The 15,812-nt window shown below is 42.3% G+C and overlaps 1 protein-coding gene across 7 annotated transcripts in view; it reads right to left on the bottom strand.

The window, feature by feature from the left end:
- ST3GAL4 (ST3 beta-galactoside alpha-2,3-sialyltransferase 4) overlaps positions 1-15,281 on the bottom strand; it is a 70,565-nt gene extending 55,284 nt beyond the window's left edge. The window contains exons 1-2 of one of the 7 annotated variants that reach the window (XM_077919512.1): positions 15,196-15,276; positions 5,349-5,409 (exon numbers count right to left, since the gene is read on the bottom strand). In XM_077919512.1, the coding sequence (XP_077775638.1) occupies positions 5,349-5,384 (36 nt within the window). In that variant the 5' untranslated portion in view covers positions 5,385-5,409; positions 15,196-15,276. Of the gene's footprint in view, positions 1-5,348; positions 5,446-9,784; positions 10,012-15,195 lie in introns of those variants that run through there. The other 6 variants (XM_077919513.1, XM_077919511.1, XM_028708152.2 and 3 more) reach the window with 6 other exon arrangements.
- Positions 15,282-15,812: the final 531 nt, after the last annotated feature.

Here is a 15,812-nt window from a genome sequence, read left to right as displayed (position 1 = left end):
TCAGGTATGTAGGCAGCTTACTTTTTCCTTTCAGAAGTTTTACTGCTAAGTAAATAAATTTTGCTGGGATGGAGAGCTCAGTCTCTCAAGTTACATGGGAGCTGTGGGAATGTGCTATAGATCTGGAACGCAAATGATCTCAGGTTCAGTCCCTGGTACCTTAAATCAAAAGCAGCAGATGATGGGGAAAGTGCCTTGCTACCTCAAGCCCTAGAAAGGCATTAATAGCCAGAATAGATAATACACTGGACTAGATAGACCAATGATGGGACAGCTTTGTAGGCTTCTTTGACTCAGGCAGTTAATGGAAGCTCCCCTTGCCCAGAGGCATTCCTTCAGTACTTAAAGCAGGTATGGGGAACCTTTGGCCCTCCAGGTGTTGCTGAACTACAAGTCCCATCAGCCCCAGCAAACATAAAATCATAGAAGTATAAAGGACCACAAGGGTCCAACCCCCCTGCAATGCAAGAATCTTTTGACCAACATGGGGCTCAAACCCGCAACCCTGAGATTGAGTCTCATGCTCTACCAATTAGCTCACTCTTCTTCTTTTTCTCCTTCTTCTTCATGACCCAATAGGGTGTGTTGAATTTTTCACCTTTCAAATTCCAAAAATGAGGGACACTTAAAAAGTTGTAACATGACTTAGGAATTCAAAAAAATATTTTGCTATATTAATATAATTTAGTAATTAAAAATGACTGCCAGATACTTGCAATTATATATTATACTATTATTATTATTATTTAGCATTACCTGACATTTTCAAAAGGTAAAATTAAAATTATCTGGTTTTCCAAAAAGTTTATTTCCTTCTTCATCAAATGTAGGCTTACCAAGCTAAATGTTGCCCAATCCCAAAAATAATAGCATATTTGAATTCCTCACACCCAAAACCAGTAGAGGCAGAACTTAGCTTTATCCTCCATGAATTTGCCCAATCCTCCTTTAAGGCCATCCAAGTTGGTGGCCATCCATCACTGTCTCTTGCGGAAACAAATTCCATAGTTGAATAATACACTACACTCTTTTTCCTGTCCTTAACGTTACAACATTCACCTTCGCTGGATGTCCATGATGTCAGTTTATGAGCAAGTGAGAACATTTTTTTTGCTCTATCCATTTTTCCCATACCATGTATAATTCCATACACTTTTATCATGTTGCCTCTCTAAATTGAAAAGCCCCAAATGTTGTCATCTGTCCTCAAAGGGGAGTTGTTCCACATGCTTGATCACTTTGGTTGCCTTTTTTGGATCTTCTTCCAGCTCTACAATATCCTTTTTCGAGGTGAGGTGATAGGAACCGTGCACATTATTCCAATTTTGGTCAGACCATAAATTTGTGTAACAGCTGGGATAGCTCTCTTGGTAATGCACAAGACTCTTATCTCAAGGCCATGGGTTCGAGACCCACACTGGGCAAAAGATCCCTGCATTGCAGGGTTGGACTAGATGACCCTTATGGTCCTTTCCAACTCTACAGTTCTATGATTCTACTGGTAGCTTTATTTTCAGTTCCTTTCCTAACGATCCCGAGCACTGAATTCACCTTTTCCTCAGCTGCCGCACATTGATACCACCTCCATCCTTGACATTCAGAACTGAAAGATTAACCCCAGCCTGAAAAACAAGGTAACGGAAGCAAGAAAAGCTCTGCTGATCCACAGGCCTGACTGGCAAGGTCCTTACCTTGTGGAGATTGATATCTACAAAGGGTGTGTTTCTTTCCTGGCCATATTACATTACATGTTTGATGTACCTACACCTGTCTACGAAAAAAATGTAGGATTACAGATTGTTTTTTCTCAGCCAACACAAGTTTTTGAAAGCCACAGTGTCTCTAAGACAGCTCCCCTGAGCCTGAAAAAGTAACATCAAATGAAGCCAGATATAAGAGGCATTGCAAGGTTTAAAATGAATGGAAGCCTTCCAAAAAAATATTTCTATGTAAAGATGAAAGGGTTGGGCAGATCTCTTAGGGAAAGATTTGTTTTTGGAAATGTGCTGGGGTGGAGTGAGGAGTATGTACAACATATGCAAATAGACACACTGTTAAAAAAAAAAAATATTCCAGCTCCATTAAGGGATCAAACTATGTCCTGTAACAATGATAAAATAATTATGATGAACTCTGCGAAGAGCATTCTAACTTCACATTTCTGATTTATTCACCAGCACTTGGAAAGGTTCCAAGCATTGTGATATTTTACTATGTTGCAATAAAACATGCGTCATTAGGTCACTTGTGGATTTACCCAGGGCAGCAGCTAACACAAACGGCATTTGGTCTATTAATTATATGACTCAAATTATTTTAAAGCTTGACATTTATTACAGACATATATATATATATATATAATCTCACTGTAAGTCATCCTGACATCCTGTTTCATTTTTTAAAAATAATTCTATAGGGATGTACTGCCCAATAATGAGCAAACTTAATTTCACTGAGTGATGACAAATAACAATACGTCATACTTACCAATGTGGTTTGGCTACTCCACCAGTAAGCTGTTCTCCTGAACCTGAGCTCATTCTTAACAGCACATTTGGAATCCATTACCCAATAGGGATCCATTACTGACTAATGTTGTGGGGGCTGTTATGTGATCTCCCCACAACACTTATGTGAGGGGAACATGCTGGCTAGTTACAGCCCCCACTACATGGCTTCCAAGGGCATTAGAAGAGACTCTATGCGCATACCTATGTATAAGTGCATGGATTTTCTCTACCTGAGGGCAAATCAGAGTTGTATCCCCCCCATCCCGCACAGCACTACAGGTAAACATGAACAGCTCCTTCCCATGTGCTCTGAACATGCAGAGCTAGGCATTATAGCCCCAAACACCATCCTTACGCATGCTTTCAGCATGGGTGCAGTGTCATCTGAAACACACATGAGCCAAATTCACTCAGTAGGGAAACTTTTCTTGAACTTCTGAGCATTTACATCTCCAAATTAATGCCACTACCTTCACAGCAAGGTTTTTTTGCAGGGAGTAACTAATTCCTTGAGTGATAGCGCCACAATTTAGCGATACCAGCTTTTAGCCTAACCTAAGCTATCTACTCATCACCAAGATGTAAGAGCCTGCCAATGAGTAGGAAGACAGCATTCTTCCCCTGACCATCTGCATATACTTCAGTGTTACAGTCCCGGAAGTGTAGTATTATCAGCTAATGAAGAGGACCCTTATTTATTTCTGATATTTATATCCCACCCTTCAATAACAACTCAGCACTCTAAGGGTAGCTTGAAAAGCGTCTTTAAAAATACAAATATTATACCTAACAAACAGCAACAAAGGCAACAAGGCACACGATAAAGCACAGACTTTGGTGCCACCACCACCAAAACTCTCTCTCCTTGGTTGCCACCTGCCTTGCTTCCAGTTGTGGGGGTGCCCAGAGAGGTGCCCCAAATGTAAATCTCAGCGTATGGGTGGATAAATACTGCAGTGTGTGGATGCAAGTGAAAATCTTACAACGTGTTGATTCTCATTCAATTCCACTCCCTTAAGAAATCAGATCTGATTGCCTATGAAATTAAATATGCCTATGGGGCTGTCCTTACCCTGCTCCCCACAGTTCTAGTACAGTCATGCTTACCACAGCTACATGAGCAAGCATACAGATAACAGAGCACATCAGGAAACACTTACCATACCATCAGAGATGCTTGGGGAAGGGCCCTTTGCCATTATATTCTCATTCTTATCCATGCCCAATTTTTTTTTTAAAAAAAAAACCTTTTAACATGTATTTTAAAGACTGCAAGTTAGCAAACTCAGCTACAGCATTGCAGAAGTTGACTTTGATGGAAGAGTTCAGCTCTATGGCAAGTGTCCTTTCCCCTTGTTGAACTAGAATTGTAGGAGGGGAGAAAGGGGACGTGCTGGCTCAGTCAGTTCCCCCCGTCACGTCCCTGGCACTCCCCACCCAGTTTAGAACCTTGAACAAATGGGTTCTGAATCACACAGGGAGCTCTCCAAGGTAAAAGAGTTTCCATGCAGCATGTATCTGGCCTTCTAATGAGTAGAGGGCAGCAGGGTCAGCAGTGGGGCCATGAGGCACACCCCTGCTAACCCCCCCCCCATTGTACAAGAAGAATGATGTCTGGACAAGGCCAATGAAACCTAGTAAACTGGGTGTTTAACATCATGAAGCTGGAACTTAGCATTCAAAATATGCAGCCGGTTTTTTAAAAGCCAGAATCACAATGAAGATGCGCAGTCCACTTTCTACTTCTGTCCACAGTGACTGAGGTGTCAGACAATTCGCAACATTGCACACCATTGCAAACACCCTTCATGCGGCTTGAGCGCTGGTTAGCAAAATCCTGTGACGTCTTAAAATATCCCAAGCAGGTCCTGAAACTGGTATAAGAAATGTGTGCCTATGAACATCATCTCATGGTTCCTGCAGCCTACTTTGTTACCCGAAATGTTTACAAACAGCTGACTGGTTCATGCTGGCAAAGTGTGGGAGAGCTGTTAAAGGGCACTCCAAAAATACAAAACTCTAGTAGCAAGATGTCAGGATGAGTGTTATGCAGTAATTTCAACAGTGCACATTACAATATACTGGACATTATTCCCTTTATTTGAACCTGTGGTCACATCAGCACATGATTTGGGGGAAAGAGATTTGTGTAATCAAGCAAATAGGCTTTGCAAATAGCATTTTCCATGAGACTGAGTCGTAGCTAGGAGTGGCAGAAAATATATCTAGAAACCCTTTCAAAGAACATGTTCACTTCATAATAATAACAAATATCTAGAGAGATATCAATCAAGTCATGACTGCAGTTCATTTTTACAGCCCAGTGAGTTTGACTGATTCATTGCATGCACTGAAAGAAGAAGAAAGGGCATGTTACTTAAGTGCTAGGAAGCACTGTTGTAAAGAGGGGGAAAAACTTCTGAAGATAAACAGAACAAGCCTCTTGCTGGCAAGTACTAATTCATCTGTTGTCTAAATGACACTGAAAGATGGATTTCAAAGGGAAATGTTCATTTAGCAGGAAACTGGCATAGATTTAATGGAAAAAATAGGGCTCCAAGGTTTGCTCTCAGAAATATGTCAAGCACAGTCAACACAAGGATATTGTATAATGGTTGATTATGGGGAGCAAGCACACGCCTCAAACTTTCTGCACCAAACTGCCCAATGTCACTATATCACTTGTCCGTAAGGATTTGATTACATGTGTGCAGCTCCTGGGTTAGAAATCTGGGCTGGTTTTTAATGACACATATAAGCCACACCCATGTGCAAAATTGTGCAGAACCACCTATCTCGAACACAAATTACCTGCCGGAAAAATGTGCAACTTCTTACCTCAAGAGCACTGTGCTTTTCTTCTGTCTCTTCCATTCTTTCAAATGTTATCCTTCGGATTCTAAATTATAACAGCGGAATGTCAAGGTGGCAGCTCCTGTTTGATTAATTAGGCTTTTAAAAATTTATCTGTTTATTTAAAACACACACACACACACGACTTCACCAACACCACCATTTAAGTTGCATGTCAGAACCAGACCTCTATTGGGGTTTTGTTTGGATGAAGTCACCATCCCTTCCTACAATGTCAAGACGAGCCAAATTCAAAGAACAAAAAAATTAACATCTTTGAATTTTTTTAATGAAGTGGCGGACACCTTAATTCTATATTGCCATCTTGCTTCCTTAAGGGTGCAAGCGAAGGCAAAACGAGACATGGTGACATTTATTTGTTGCTTTGCTTGGGGGTTTTTTTTGGTGGAGGGAACCATGGGATAGGAATTCAAACTACAGTGAGATGGAGTGCCAGCACGTCTTCTCCCAAAGAATACACAGTGCCTCCTGGCCCATCAGCCTCCATGAATCCAGAAAGGAGGTGGGGGGGGGGGAGTCTAATGGACAGTTTCACAGAGAAGTGGGGGAACAAACCTAGGACTCATTTAACAGTCAGGAGAATAGAGGAGGCAAAGGAAGAGGAACAACTCAGGTAGGTATATAATTTAAAGTCCCTTTCAAGCTACGCAGTGAACTTAACTGGGTCATTGAGCAAAGTGTGCTGTTTCTACAAGCTGCCAGCATGAGTCCATATCAGGCCCCTTCTATAGAGGGGTTGGGGGCTTTAACCCTATGGTCCCAATCCATATTGAGGAGCCTATTGCTGCAATCTGCATTGCAAAAAAAAAAAAAAAAAAAAAAAAAAAGGTTCAATCTGTTTCAGCCACTGTATGGGGAGGGGCATTTAAATAAAGCCCCACCCTACCCTAGCACTAGGGTCCCAATATGGACCCCCCACATGCACACCACTGGCCATTCGTGTTTGCGTGTGTGAAACTATACTTAATATGAGAACAATGGAATTGAAGGCACAATTAATGCTTGTGAGGCGTGGAGGCGGCTGCCCGCAAGGCCCTTTCCACCTGGCCTAGGGGGGCCAGGCCCACACTCACCCATCCCCACTGAAGAGGCTCCTCATGAGGCTGGAGGAACATAGCCCGGCGAATGTTTATTGATTTTAATATGCTGTAAACCGCTTTGAGATTTTTATTAAAAATACAAAGCGGTATAGAAATTAAAACAAACAAACAAATAAAAAAAATATGGACTAGGTAAAGGTAAAGGTACCCCTGCCCGTATGGGCCAGTCTTGACAGACTCTAGGGTTGTGCGCCCATCTCACTCAAGAGGCCGGGGGCCAGCGCTGTCCGGAGACACTTTCCGGGTCACGTGGCCAGCATGACAAGCTGCATCTGGCGAGCCAGCGCAGCACACGGAAACGGTGTTTACCTTCCCGCCCTATTTATCTACTTGCACCCGGGGGTGCTTTCGAACTGCTAGGTTGGCAGGCGCTGGGACCGAGCAACGGGAGCGCACCCCGCCGCGGGGATTCGAACTGCCGACCTTTCAATCGGCAAGCCCTAGGCGCTGAGGCTTTTACCCATAGCGCCACCCGCTAACCCCAAGCAAACAGGAAATGCAATCTAATAGCCAAGTTAGACACAAGAGAGCATTCAGAGTCTGGCAGACCTGCCTCCGGCTACATAGTCCTCGGATACACGCTGGTGTAAGCTTTGGCTCGGCCATACACCCTGGCAGGGTACTGAATGGGCACAGCTGTGTGATGGAGGGCTGTCTGCTGAGGGCTTGAAGGGCCCTGCCCTTGCCTCTCTCCACCTGGCTTGGGGTGGGGCCTGACAGGCTTCACAAGGCCTGCGGCTGCTGCTCAGCAGAGAGGGCTCCTCTATTAAATTGTTTTTTTAATTTTTATCTGTATTGTTTTAAATTTTTATCTGTGTCGGCTGTGAGCCCTGGAAGGCCTGCACCCTGCCTTATTGGCCTTTTCCCATCTGGCCTGGGAGAGTGGAGTGGTGACTGACTCCAGCTACAAAATCTGAGGCTGTTGAACAGATCCTCGGGCTGGAGTATTGTTTACGGGGGGGGGGTGAGAGAGCTTGTTGCTAATAAACATAAACATCCACAATTTTTTTAATAGAATAGAATATACGATAGACAAGGTAATGATATGTACCATTTTTAACATGCAGAGAAGAGGAATGTGCAAACAAACCAGAGAGGGGATCTGAGGGAAGTCTTTGTGGGGAGGAGAGGGAGGGATGGGGGGGGAATAAAAAGGGGGGAAATAATGTACAGTAGTTTATTATTTGGATTGATAATTTGTTTTGTTGAAATTATCTAATAAAAATGCTTTTAAAAAGAGAGAGAGAGCATGTTGCTGTTATTGATATTTTTGTTGTATCTTTAGTTTTGGATCTTACGATTTATGTGGAAATTGTTTCCATTTGGTTGTACACTTTTTGATGTGTTTTATTTATTGTTTGACTTCTGTTATGTTTGTAATTATGAAAATCTTGCCGTGTTGTAAGCCGCCTTCAGCATAGTTTCAGCTATGGAAAGGCGGCATACAAATAAAATGATGATGCTGATACCCTCCCCACCATGATATTCTCTGGACAGCTCCTTCTCCCCCCTGTCCTGCAATCTCCCCAGTCTCTGTTCTCTGTCCAGTCTCCTCAGAATCCCCTCAGAACCCGTCAGTTCCCTATGGCAGCTCCCAATAATAATAATAGTGATTTAATAATAGTAATTATTATTATTTATGACTTGTCCCCCACCCATCTGACTGGGCTGTCTCAGCCACTCTGGGTGGCTTCCAACAGAATATAACAAAAGACAATGGCTACCGTAATTAAATAGAAAAAAAGTAAATAGCAGTTGTGACTGGCCTGATCTAGGCTACAACTGGGGAAAAGGGGTTAAACTCCCCAGCAACCTGCCCTGCAAGCCCAGGTCCTGATCTGGATCAGACCTTTGTGCTTGCTATTCACTTTAAAAAACAAACAAACAAAAAACAAATTGCTAATTGTGTAAATGGCTTCATATCTAGTTTCTACCCTAAATGTTGTAATGCCCCATAAATAATAAGAAATTTGTATGGTAATCAAAGTATAAATATTCTACAAAACTAAAATACTGTAAGTAATTATTCTGTGACTCCCAAGAAGTGTCTAAGCACTCCTACAAAACTACAGTCGATGATAATTACATGGGTGAATCCATGAAAGAGGTGAGCTGGTTTAAAATGTGCTTCAGATATGTAGCATGTAGCAAATTTTGACACATGCATCAGGGTCCTATTAATAAGGTAATATTATAATATAATCTGGTAATATGCAGGTTATTGCCCTCTGAACACAGGGATATTGCATTTCTAGCTATTATGGCTATAAACAATGATAAATATACCTTCCACAAATATATCTAATTCATGCTAGTGATTGGCTGCCATAGCCTCTTTAAGCTATTAATGTTGCAGGTTAACTGTGAATTGGGTGAAGTGGTACTTTATGCTTATCTAAAATGTAATCCACAATAAGGCTGGGAGTATTTAAGTAATGTTCCCATAAGAACAGACTCAGTTTGCACACAATGTTAGTGCAAACATGCAGGCTCCTGTTGAGCAGCTTGCAACCACTTTTCCAGCAACACATGTTAAACAGCATGTCATGCTGTTTTATTATTGCCCCTTGGACTGAGGGAATCCATTTGTATGAAGGGCACTTCTAAAATATTTTAAATAAATAGATATTCCCCTTTTTTGAGAAAGGAAGGATCAGCCAAAGATCCTGTATGGTCAAGATGACAGATCAGATCACTGCCAAAGGTGAGATCCTTCTAATCAACAAAACTATAACAGAATCTCAACAGCTTGCAGGTAAATTCACTTTCCTCTTCAGAAGGCTAGTCCGTGGGCTGCATTGCTCCCTCCCATGTGCAATTTTACTTGATCTCTGAAAACTGTAACCAATGGTAATTTAGGCATGGTTGAGAAAAAATTGCTGAGGATAAGGAATAGAAAAGTTTTGTCAAGTAGACCAAAAAAATCCCACATGTTCTGATACACTGCTTAACATGCAGTGCCCCCTATACAAATGCTCTGTAACTCTGACTCCTCAACTGTCAGGTTGTACCAAGTTTCATTACAGAGCCTGACTGCTTGCCAATGGGTAGGGATACAACTTACTCCCATGGATTCCAGACCTTCATCACAAGAAAAGTGACCGTTCTCCCGCCACAAGCTGGCCACCCTTTGTGACTACCAGCACTGTAATCTCAAACAAACAAGTTTCCCCTATTCCCAAGCAGCTACTAAAATGTCTTGTATCTGCCATAGTTTTCTGCACAAATCACTACCTTAACAAGACACCTCCCACACACTGCAAAAGGCCACTTTCACACAAAAGTAGGCTTCTGGCTTACCTGAGGTGTCTTAGCTGTGCTAATCTGCGTGCAGGTGATCTTTTCAGCGGTCCAGCTACACCCGCAGCCTGACTGCTTGCTGGATAGCCCCTCCTTGTGTTTATCATCGTTACCTTGTTTACAGCTGCAACCTTTCCACAGGGAGTCAGCAACTGGGGAAAATTTCACAGCCGAGGGACGCAGACACGTGCGCACACACACAACACACTCATAGCAGCACTGTAAAGGCTGCTTTTGGACACCACGTTTGCAATGGCTACAAAGATATGCTAATACAGGCTGTTATCTGACCAGGGATCTGGGGATGTAGTAAGCCAAAGGCTGAAAACTTTAACTGATTAACTGGTGTGGTTAAATAAAGAAAGCCCTGAAACCTGCCCCTTGCGATTTGTTGGCAGCAGGGGTGGCCATAAGCAAAAAGCCACAAAGGTTTAAGGAAAAAATTGTGACATTAAAAGACTGCCTTCCCTGCAAGCCACAGGAACCCATGAGCTCTCACCCCTGTACACCAAATCGGATGGCCTTTAAAATAGTTTCTCCTTCTAACTCAAAGGTGAGGAACCTTTTGTCACCAGTGTAGGCTGGTGGTGCAGAGGCAAAAATGAGTGGAGCAACGAATGGAAATACTATCTTCGTACAGTAGGCTAGTTTCCGCTTACACTCGCACAGTGCTCTCTGCCTTTCATTCATCCAGGCAAGCAAGCAAGAGGCATTGTCAGACCGGAAGGACACATTCCAGCCAGGCAAAAACAGAAACAAAAACCCATTTATGCAAGATGCAAAACAGGGCCAGTCAGAGCTGGGGCCTGCGTCAGAGTCCCAAGGACAAGACAAAAGAGTTTGGAATGACACAATTGGCTCCTGGCTTGAAGTGCCCAACCCCTGTTAAAGCTCATGCATTAGCAGTGTTGGCATTTAAGTATTTGTGTCATTTTAAATATGTGTTTTTAAAAAACGAACAACAGCAGCTTGGGTTCAAGATGAAGGTTAAGGCTGACAATTTCCAGCTGAGCTTCAGTAAATACGGAAATGGTAAAGTAAAGAACAAACTCCCATGCCACATAAGCAGCCAAGACTTTAGTACGGTCTTAAACATTGCGCTTGCTTACAGATTAGTCTCCATGCACCCTCACATCTTGGTTATTCAGCTCAACAAGTGGGGGGGGGGGGACATCTAGGCAGAAATTCTACAGGTGCAGCTTCTTCTATCATTTGCATCAGCTCTTTTTGGGTTTTTTTGAATAGTAAATTCACTGAGTTTTTGAGACACTCACAAATTGTAATAATAGCTTCTTTTTTAAAACAAAACAAAACAACCACAACCCAAAGCAATATCTTTGTCTTCAGCACCTTCAAGTAAACAGCATCTGTTATCTAAGAACTTTGACAAAAAGCACTGAATTTAGAAGATATTTTCATAGATTTGCAAGCAAGCTTGAGTTGGGAAGAGAATTCTAGAGTCCCACTGCCCTCCTGAAATTAATTTAATCTTTATTTGCTACTTGTGCCACTTTCCTGGAGGTAGCATAGAAGGGGGAATGAAAGCCACATCAACCAACAAGACAAAAGATGCCTATAGAGACGGTGGGGGGTGGGGGGTGGGGGTTCCTCATCACATGCATGAACCTTTGCTATTCACTCTCAAGAAGCATTATTTAAGCTGACAGACTCTTTACTTCCTGTCCTGTGTCCAGTGTATTAAAAATGGGTGTGCACATACCTGTTAACGGCTTTTGATGACAGCTGTGTCTACTTTCATGGGTGGATTTTCAAGCAGTGTAACACTGCAGAGCATGTGAACCAAGAAAAGCTCTGCCACCAAATTACCAAGAAAGGTGCACACATGCAGAGCAATTGAATCTCCTCAAGAGCCAAGGCAAAGCCATTCTTCTGATTCACACTGTAAACACCTTTTCATATGGTGAAGCTAACTTCTGCTTTGAGAACTTATCTTGCTGACAAGTGCCTTTTTTTAACATGCACTTCTGGCATTCAACAGCCACACCTGTACCAAAGTCCTCTGGCTCAAACGCCCTCGAGAAAAGAGCATGTTCACATATGCAAATGGCTTAGCTTGAATATACCCAGAATATCTTATCTAGTAGTGCTGTAAAAGCTTTTAATTACTTCCCTCTCATATTAGGGTGGAGTACAGAAATACAGTGGAGGCTCAGGATGTGAACGTGATCCGTGTGGGGAGCACGTTTGCAACCTGCAGTGTCCGCAACCCGTAGTGCCGCGTCTGCACACGTACGGGTTGCGATTCGGCGCTTCTGCACATGCGCAAAGCACGATTTAGTGCTTCTGCGCATGCGCGACCGCCAAAACCCGGAAGTAACCCGTTCCGGTACCTCCGGGTTTTGGCACATCCGTAACTTGAAAAAACACAACCTGAAGCATCTGTAGCCCGAGGTATAACTGTATAAGAACACAATAAAGCAGCATAAAAAAACTGCACAGGGCTGTCAGCATAAAAAAGTCTTTGAAACTATGCAATATATGTAAGTTTAGGTGCTAATACCACAACTAATAATGCCCTACGCCCAGTGCTGGATTTATGTATAAGCTAAACAAGCCATAGCTTAGGGCCCCACTCTATTGGGGGGCCCAAAAAAATTAAAGGAAAAAAAACTGGATGTACATTTCCAAAAGATAAGATAAAAAACAAATAAAATAAAACCTGCATACAGCAACAGTGTTTTGTGTTGTGTAGGCTCCTATTCTGTTATGTGCAAATGGCTTTAGATACCTATTAGGTCCATAAACAGCATATAGCATATATTCAACACAAAAAAGCGACAATTTGTTGTTGACGAAGGACAGCTGGACATATAAAGGGCCCCATTACCTTCAGTAGCTTAGGGTCTCATCAAACCTAAATCAGCTGCAATTTTGCTCAGATGTTTCACACAGAGCCATCAAAAGAGTCACTAGGAGAGGACAGGGAGGAAACGAGCTACATTGGTGCCACTTATTTGGCAGAAGGAAAATTAAATATGCCTATTCTTGGATTGCATCTTAAAATACTTGGGATAAGCAGCAGCACCTAGTTCAAGACTCATAACATTACGGGAAAAAAATTAAACAGTTTTTTATTTTCTTGTTTCAAAATCGTACAAACATAAATAATACAACATGACCAAAAAAATGGGTCACGGGCGGGGTAAAATACTAATAACTAACAAAATTTCGTGTTTTCAATGCATCCATAAACATGCACCAAACGAAGGAATAAAAGTGTGTTTACTTTTTGCCAACATGTTAGCTAAAAGGTGTTAAGTGGTAACAAAATAATCATTAAGTGATCGTTAATAAGGGTCATCGTTCCAACAGCAATATGTACCCATTACCATGCAATAAAGAAACCAAAAGGTATCATATGCCAAGTCAACATTGAATAGGTGGATGTTTTAAGGATCTACATCGCTACGACACACTTTCTAGGAATGCTAATTCTGTGGTAAAAGCTCTGAAGCGACAATAATCACATGTTGGAAGCTCTTGTTATTGGATTCCAAATACAACCCTAGTACAGATGTAAACAGAGTTAGGAGATTGGGAGCGTAAACCAGACTCACGCAGATCTCCATTCTCTTACCTGTGCTAATTCCACCTTCCCTTCTCTCGTTAGTGTTAATTATGGTGCAGCATTACCTGAATGGGCACTAGCCATGGTTAGTGCAAGCCAGCAGCTTTGAACTCTGGTTTCAACCACTGGTTTAAAAGCCAACAATCCTAAATATTGCTGTAGATAGCGCAGCATCACCATAAATACTAACTCCAGCAGCAAGCTCCCTATTTCCTAACCATTGTTGCCTGAGTCTGCAAGAAGCTTCCAGCCTCATGACCATGGCTATGTCTGCATCAAGAGGTCAGCGCTTCAAGGCTACCTATTTCTAAGCACAAAACCTTTGTTTGCAAGTGTAAGTTGTGAATAAAGTTCTAATATTCTTACATTTAAACCCAGGACATTCCACAAACATTTTTTTTCTTGCAACACATGCTAATAATACTTTATTTATTTATATCCCACCCTTCCTCCCAAATGGCAAACACACAGGTGATAAAACAATCAAAGCATTTTAAAACAATGCCAATACAGACTGGGAATGATCTCTACTTTAAAATGCTTGCTGAAAGAGGAAGGTCTTCATTAGGTGCTGAAAAAAACAACTGAGATGGTGCCTATCTAATCTTTAACAGGAGTATCAGACATATACTTTTAAAAGTACTCTAAAATGCAGTTTAATCTGTTTTTAAAATCCAGTGGCGTGAATGCTAAACTTAGGGATGTGAAGATACCTGAATAACCACTGACTACTTTAAAAAGACAACAACTGGTATAATAGAGAAGAGACCAAATTGTTAGGAAGTTCCTGGTTTAGAAATCACTTCTGCTATGAACTCACTACGTAGCCTTAAGCAAGCTGCTATTTCCTCTTCCAGCCTCAATCCCTCAGTCTGTAAAATGGGCACAGTAAGGGATAAACTCTGTAACACAGCTGAGATGTGAGATTTTTATCTCCTGGGTCTCTTTTAATTTTGGCAAATAGCTTCCAAGAGTGGGCGGAGGGAATCCCCATCCCCACTAATATTTGCCACAGTGTGGGAAGCCTCTATGTACGCAGCCTGCATATGTACATTTCTCTAGCAGGGAGAAGAAGGACAGAGTGGGACTCCTTTGCCATCAACCTGGCTCCAAATTAAGAAAGGAAGGACACAACATTCATTGTCTTCTGGTTTCTAATGTTCAAGCTGTGAATGCTGGTCTTTAAGTAGTGAATACAGCACCACCCACCAACCAAGTAGAAGGTATGAGCACACTTGGTGAAAACCCCAAGGCTTGCAGGGTGGGGGGGGAGACTCTTAAGGGGGGGGGGCAAAACAACCCCATGAGGGCTGGTTTTTGGGGAGGGGATTAGAATGGAGTTGAATGGAATCCTGAACAGGAGCTGTATATGCACCATACATCTAGGGCATGCTTAAAACGCATTGCTTCCCCCCAAAGAATCCTGGGAAGTTATTCACCACTTACAGAGTTACAAATCCCAGCACCCTTAACAAACTACAGTTCCCAGAATTCTTTAGGGGGTGGGGAGTCATGTCCTATAAATGTAGGACACTTTTATTGCAGTTCTCACTTAGTACGTGTTAATTCCAAACAGGGTCCCAACTGGCTTTAAGAAACCTGGCTATATTTGCAATGGAGAGACACTTGGTTATCACCTCAGTACAGCGAAATATATGACACAGAGGTGAACTGTGATCTGCTTCCAAAGCACACCACAGGCCCATCGTAGAGAGAAATAAAATTGGGAGAGAGAAACACATTGCTGTCCCATTTCACACGTCTCCATGCTTCCTAATCACCATCGAGCTACCATATAACGCAACTTTAAAACTTTACTTACTTACAGTCCTCTCCTTCCCAAACCAAGACAGCATCACCTCCATGGGCTGGGAATCTACAATCCCATTATTATTTTTTTGTCTGTGGAGAAATAAACAAAGAAAAATGCAAATGAATTGGGCAGGCAGTAAAATACAGTAAATAAATGAAATGGGCAGCTGAGTGTTGCTTTAGGAATCTACCTCATACTGAGTCAGAACCATTGGTCAATCTAGTTCAGCATTTCCTACACTGACTGGCAGCAGCTCTCCAGGGCTTCAAGCAAGAGTCTTTCTCCCAGTCCTACTGGGGGATGCCAGGGATTGAACCTACAACCTTCTGCATGCAAGTCAAATGTTCTACCACTAAGCTCCGGCCCTTAGCACAGTACACATTCAAGCTGAGGTTGAATTTACATAAACCTTTCAATAAGTCTTGGCGTTTGATGGCTTTTGGGGGGTTGCAACTGGACACAAGGAGAAGACCCCTTTGTAGAAATGGGCTTAAACAAGTGGGGAGGAGGCAGAAGGGACAGGGAACACAAAGGAATCTGTGTTTCTTGTTTCTTCTTTTGTTTAAAACATTCCCAGAGAGGCTCCAGAAATGGAGACAGAACATGAATCTCACCACAGGTAGAAG

Source organism: Podarcis muralis, chromosome 15 (genome assembly GCF_964188315.1).
Source record: "Podarcis muralis chromosome 15, rPodMur119.hap1.1, whole genome shotgun sequence".
Lineage (NCBI taxonomy): Eukaryota > Metazoa > Chordata > Lepidosauria > Squamata > Lacertidae > Podarcis > Podarcis muralis.
This window is presented reverse-complemented; position numbering and strand designations above follow the sequence as displayed.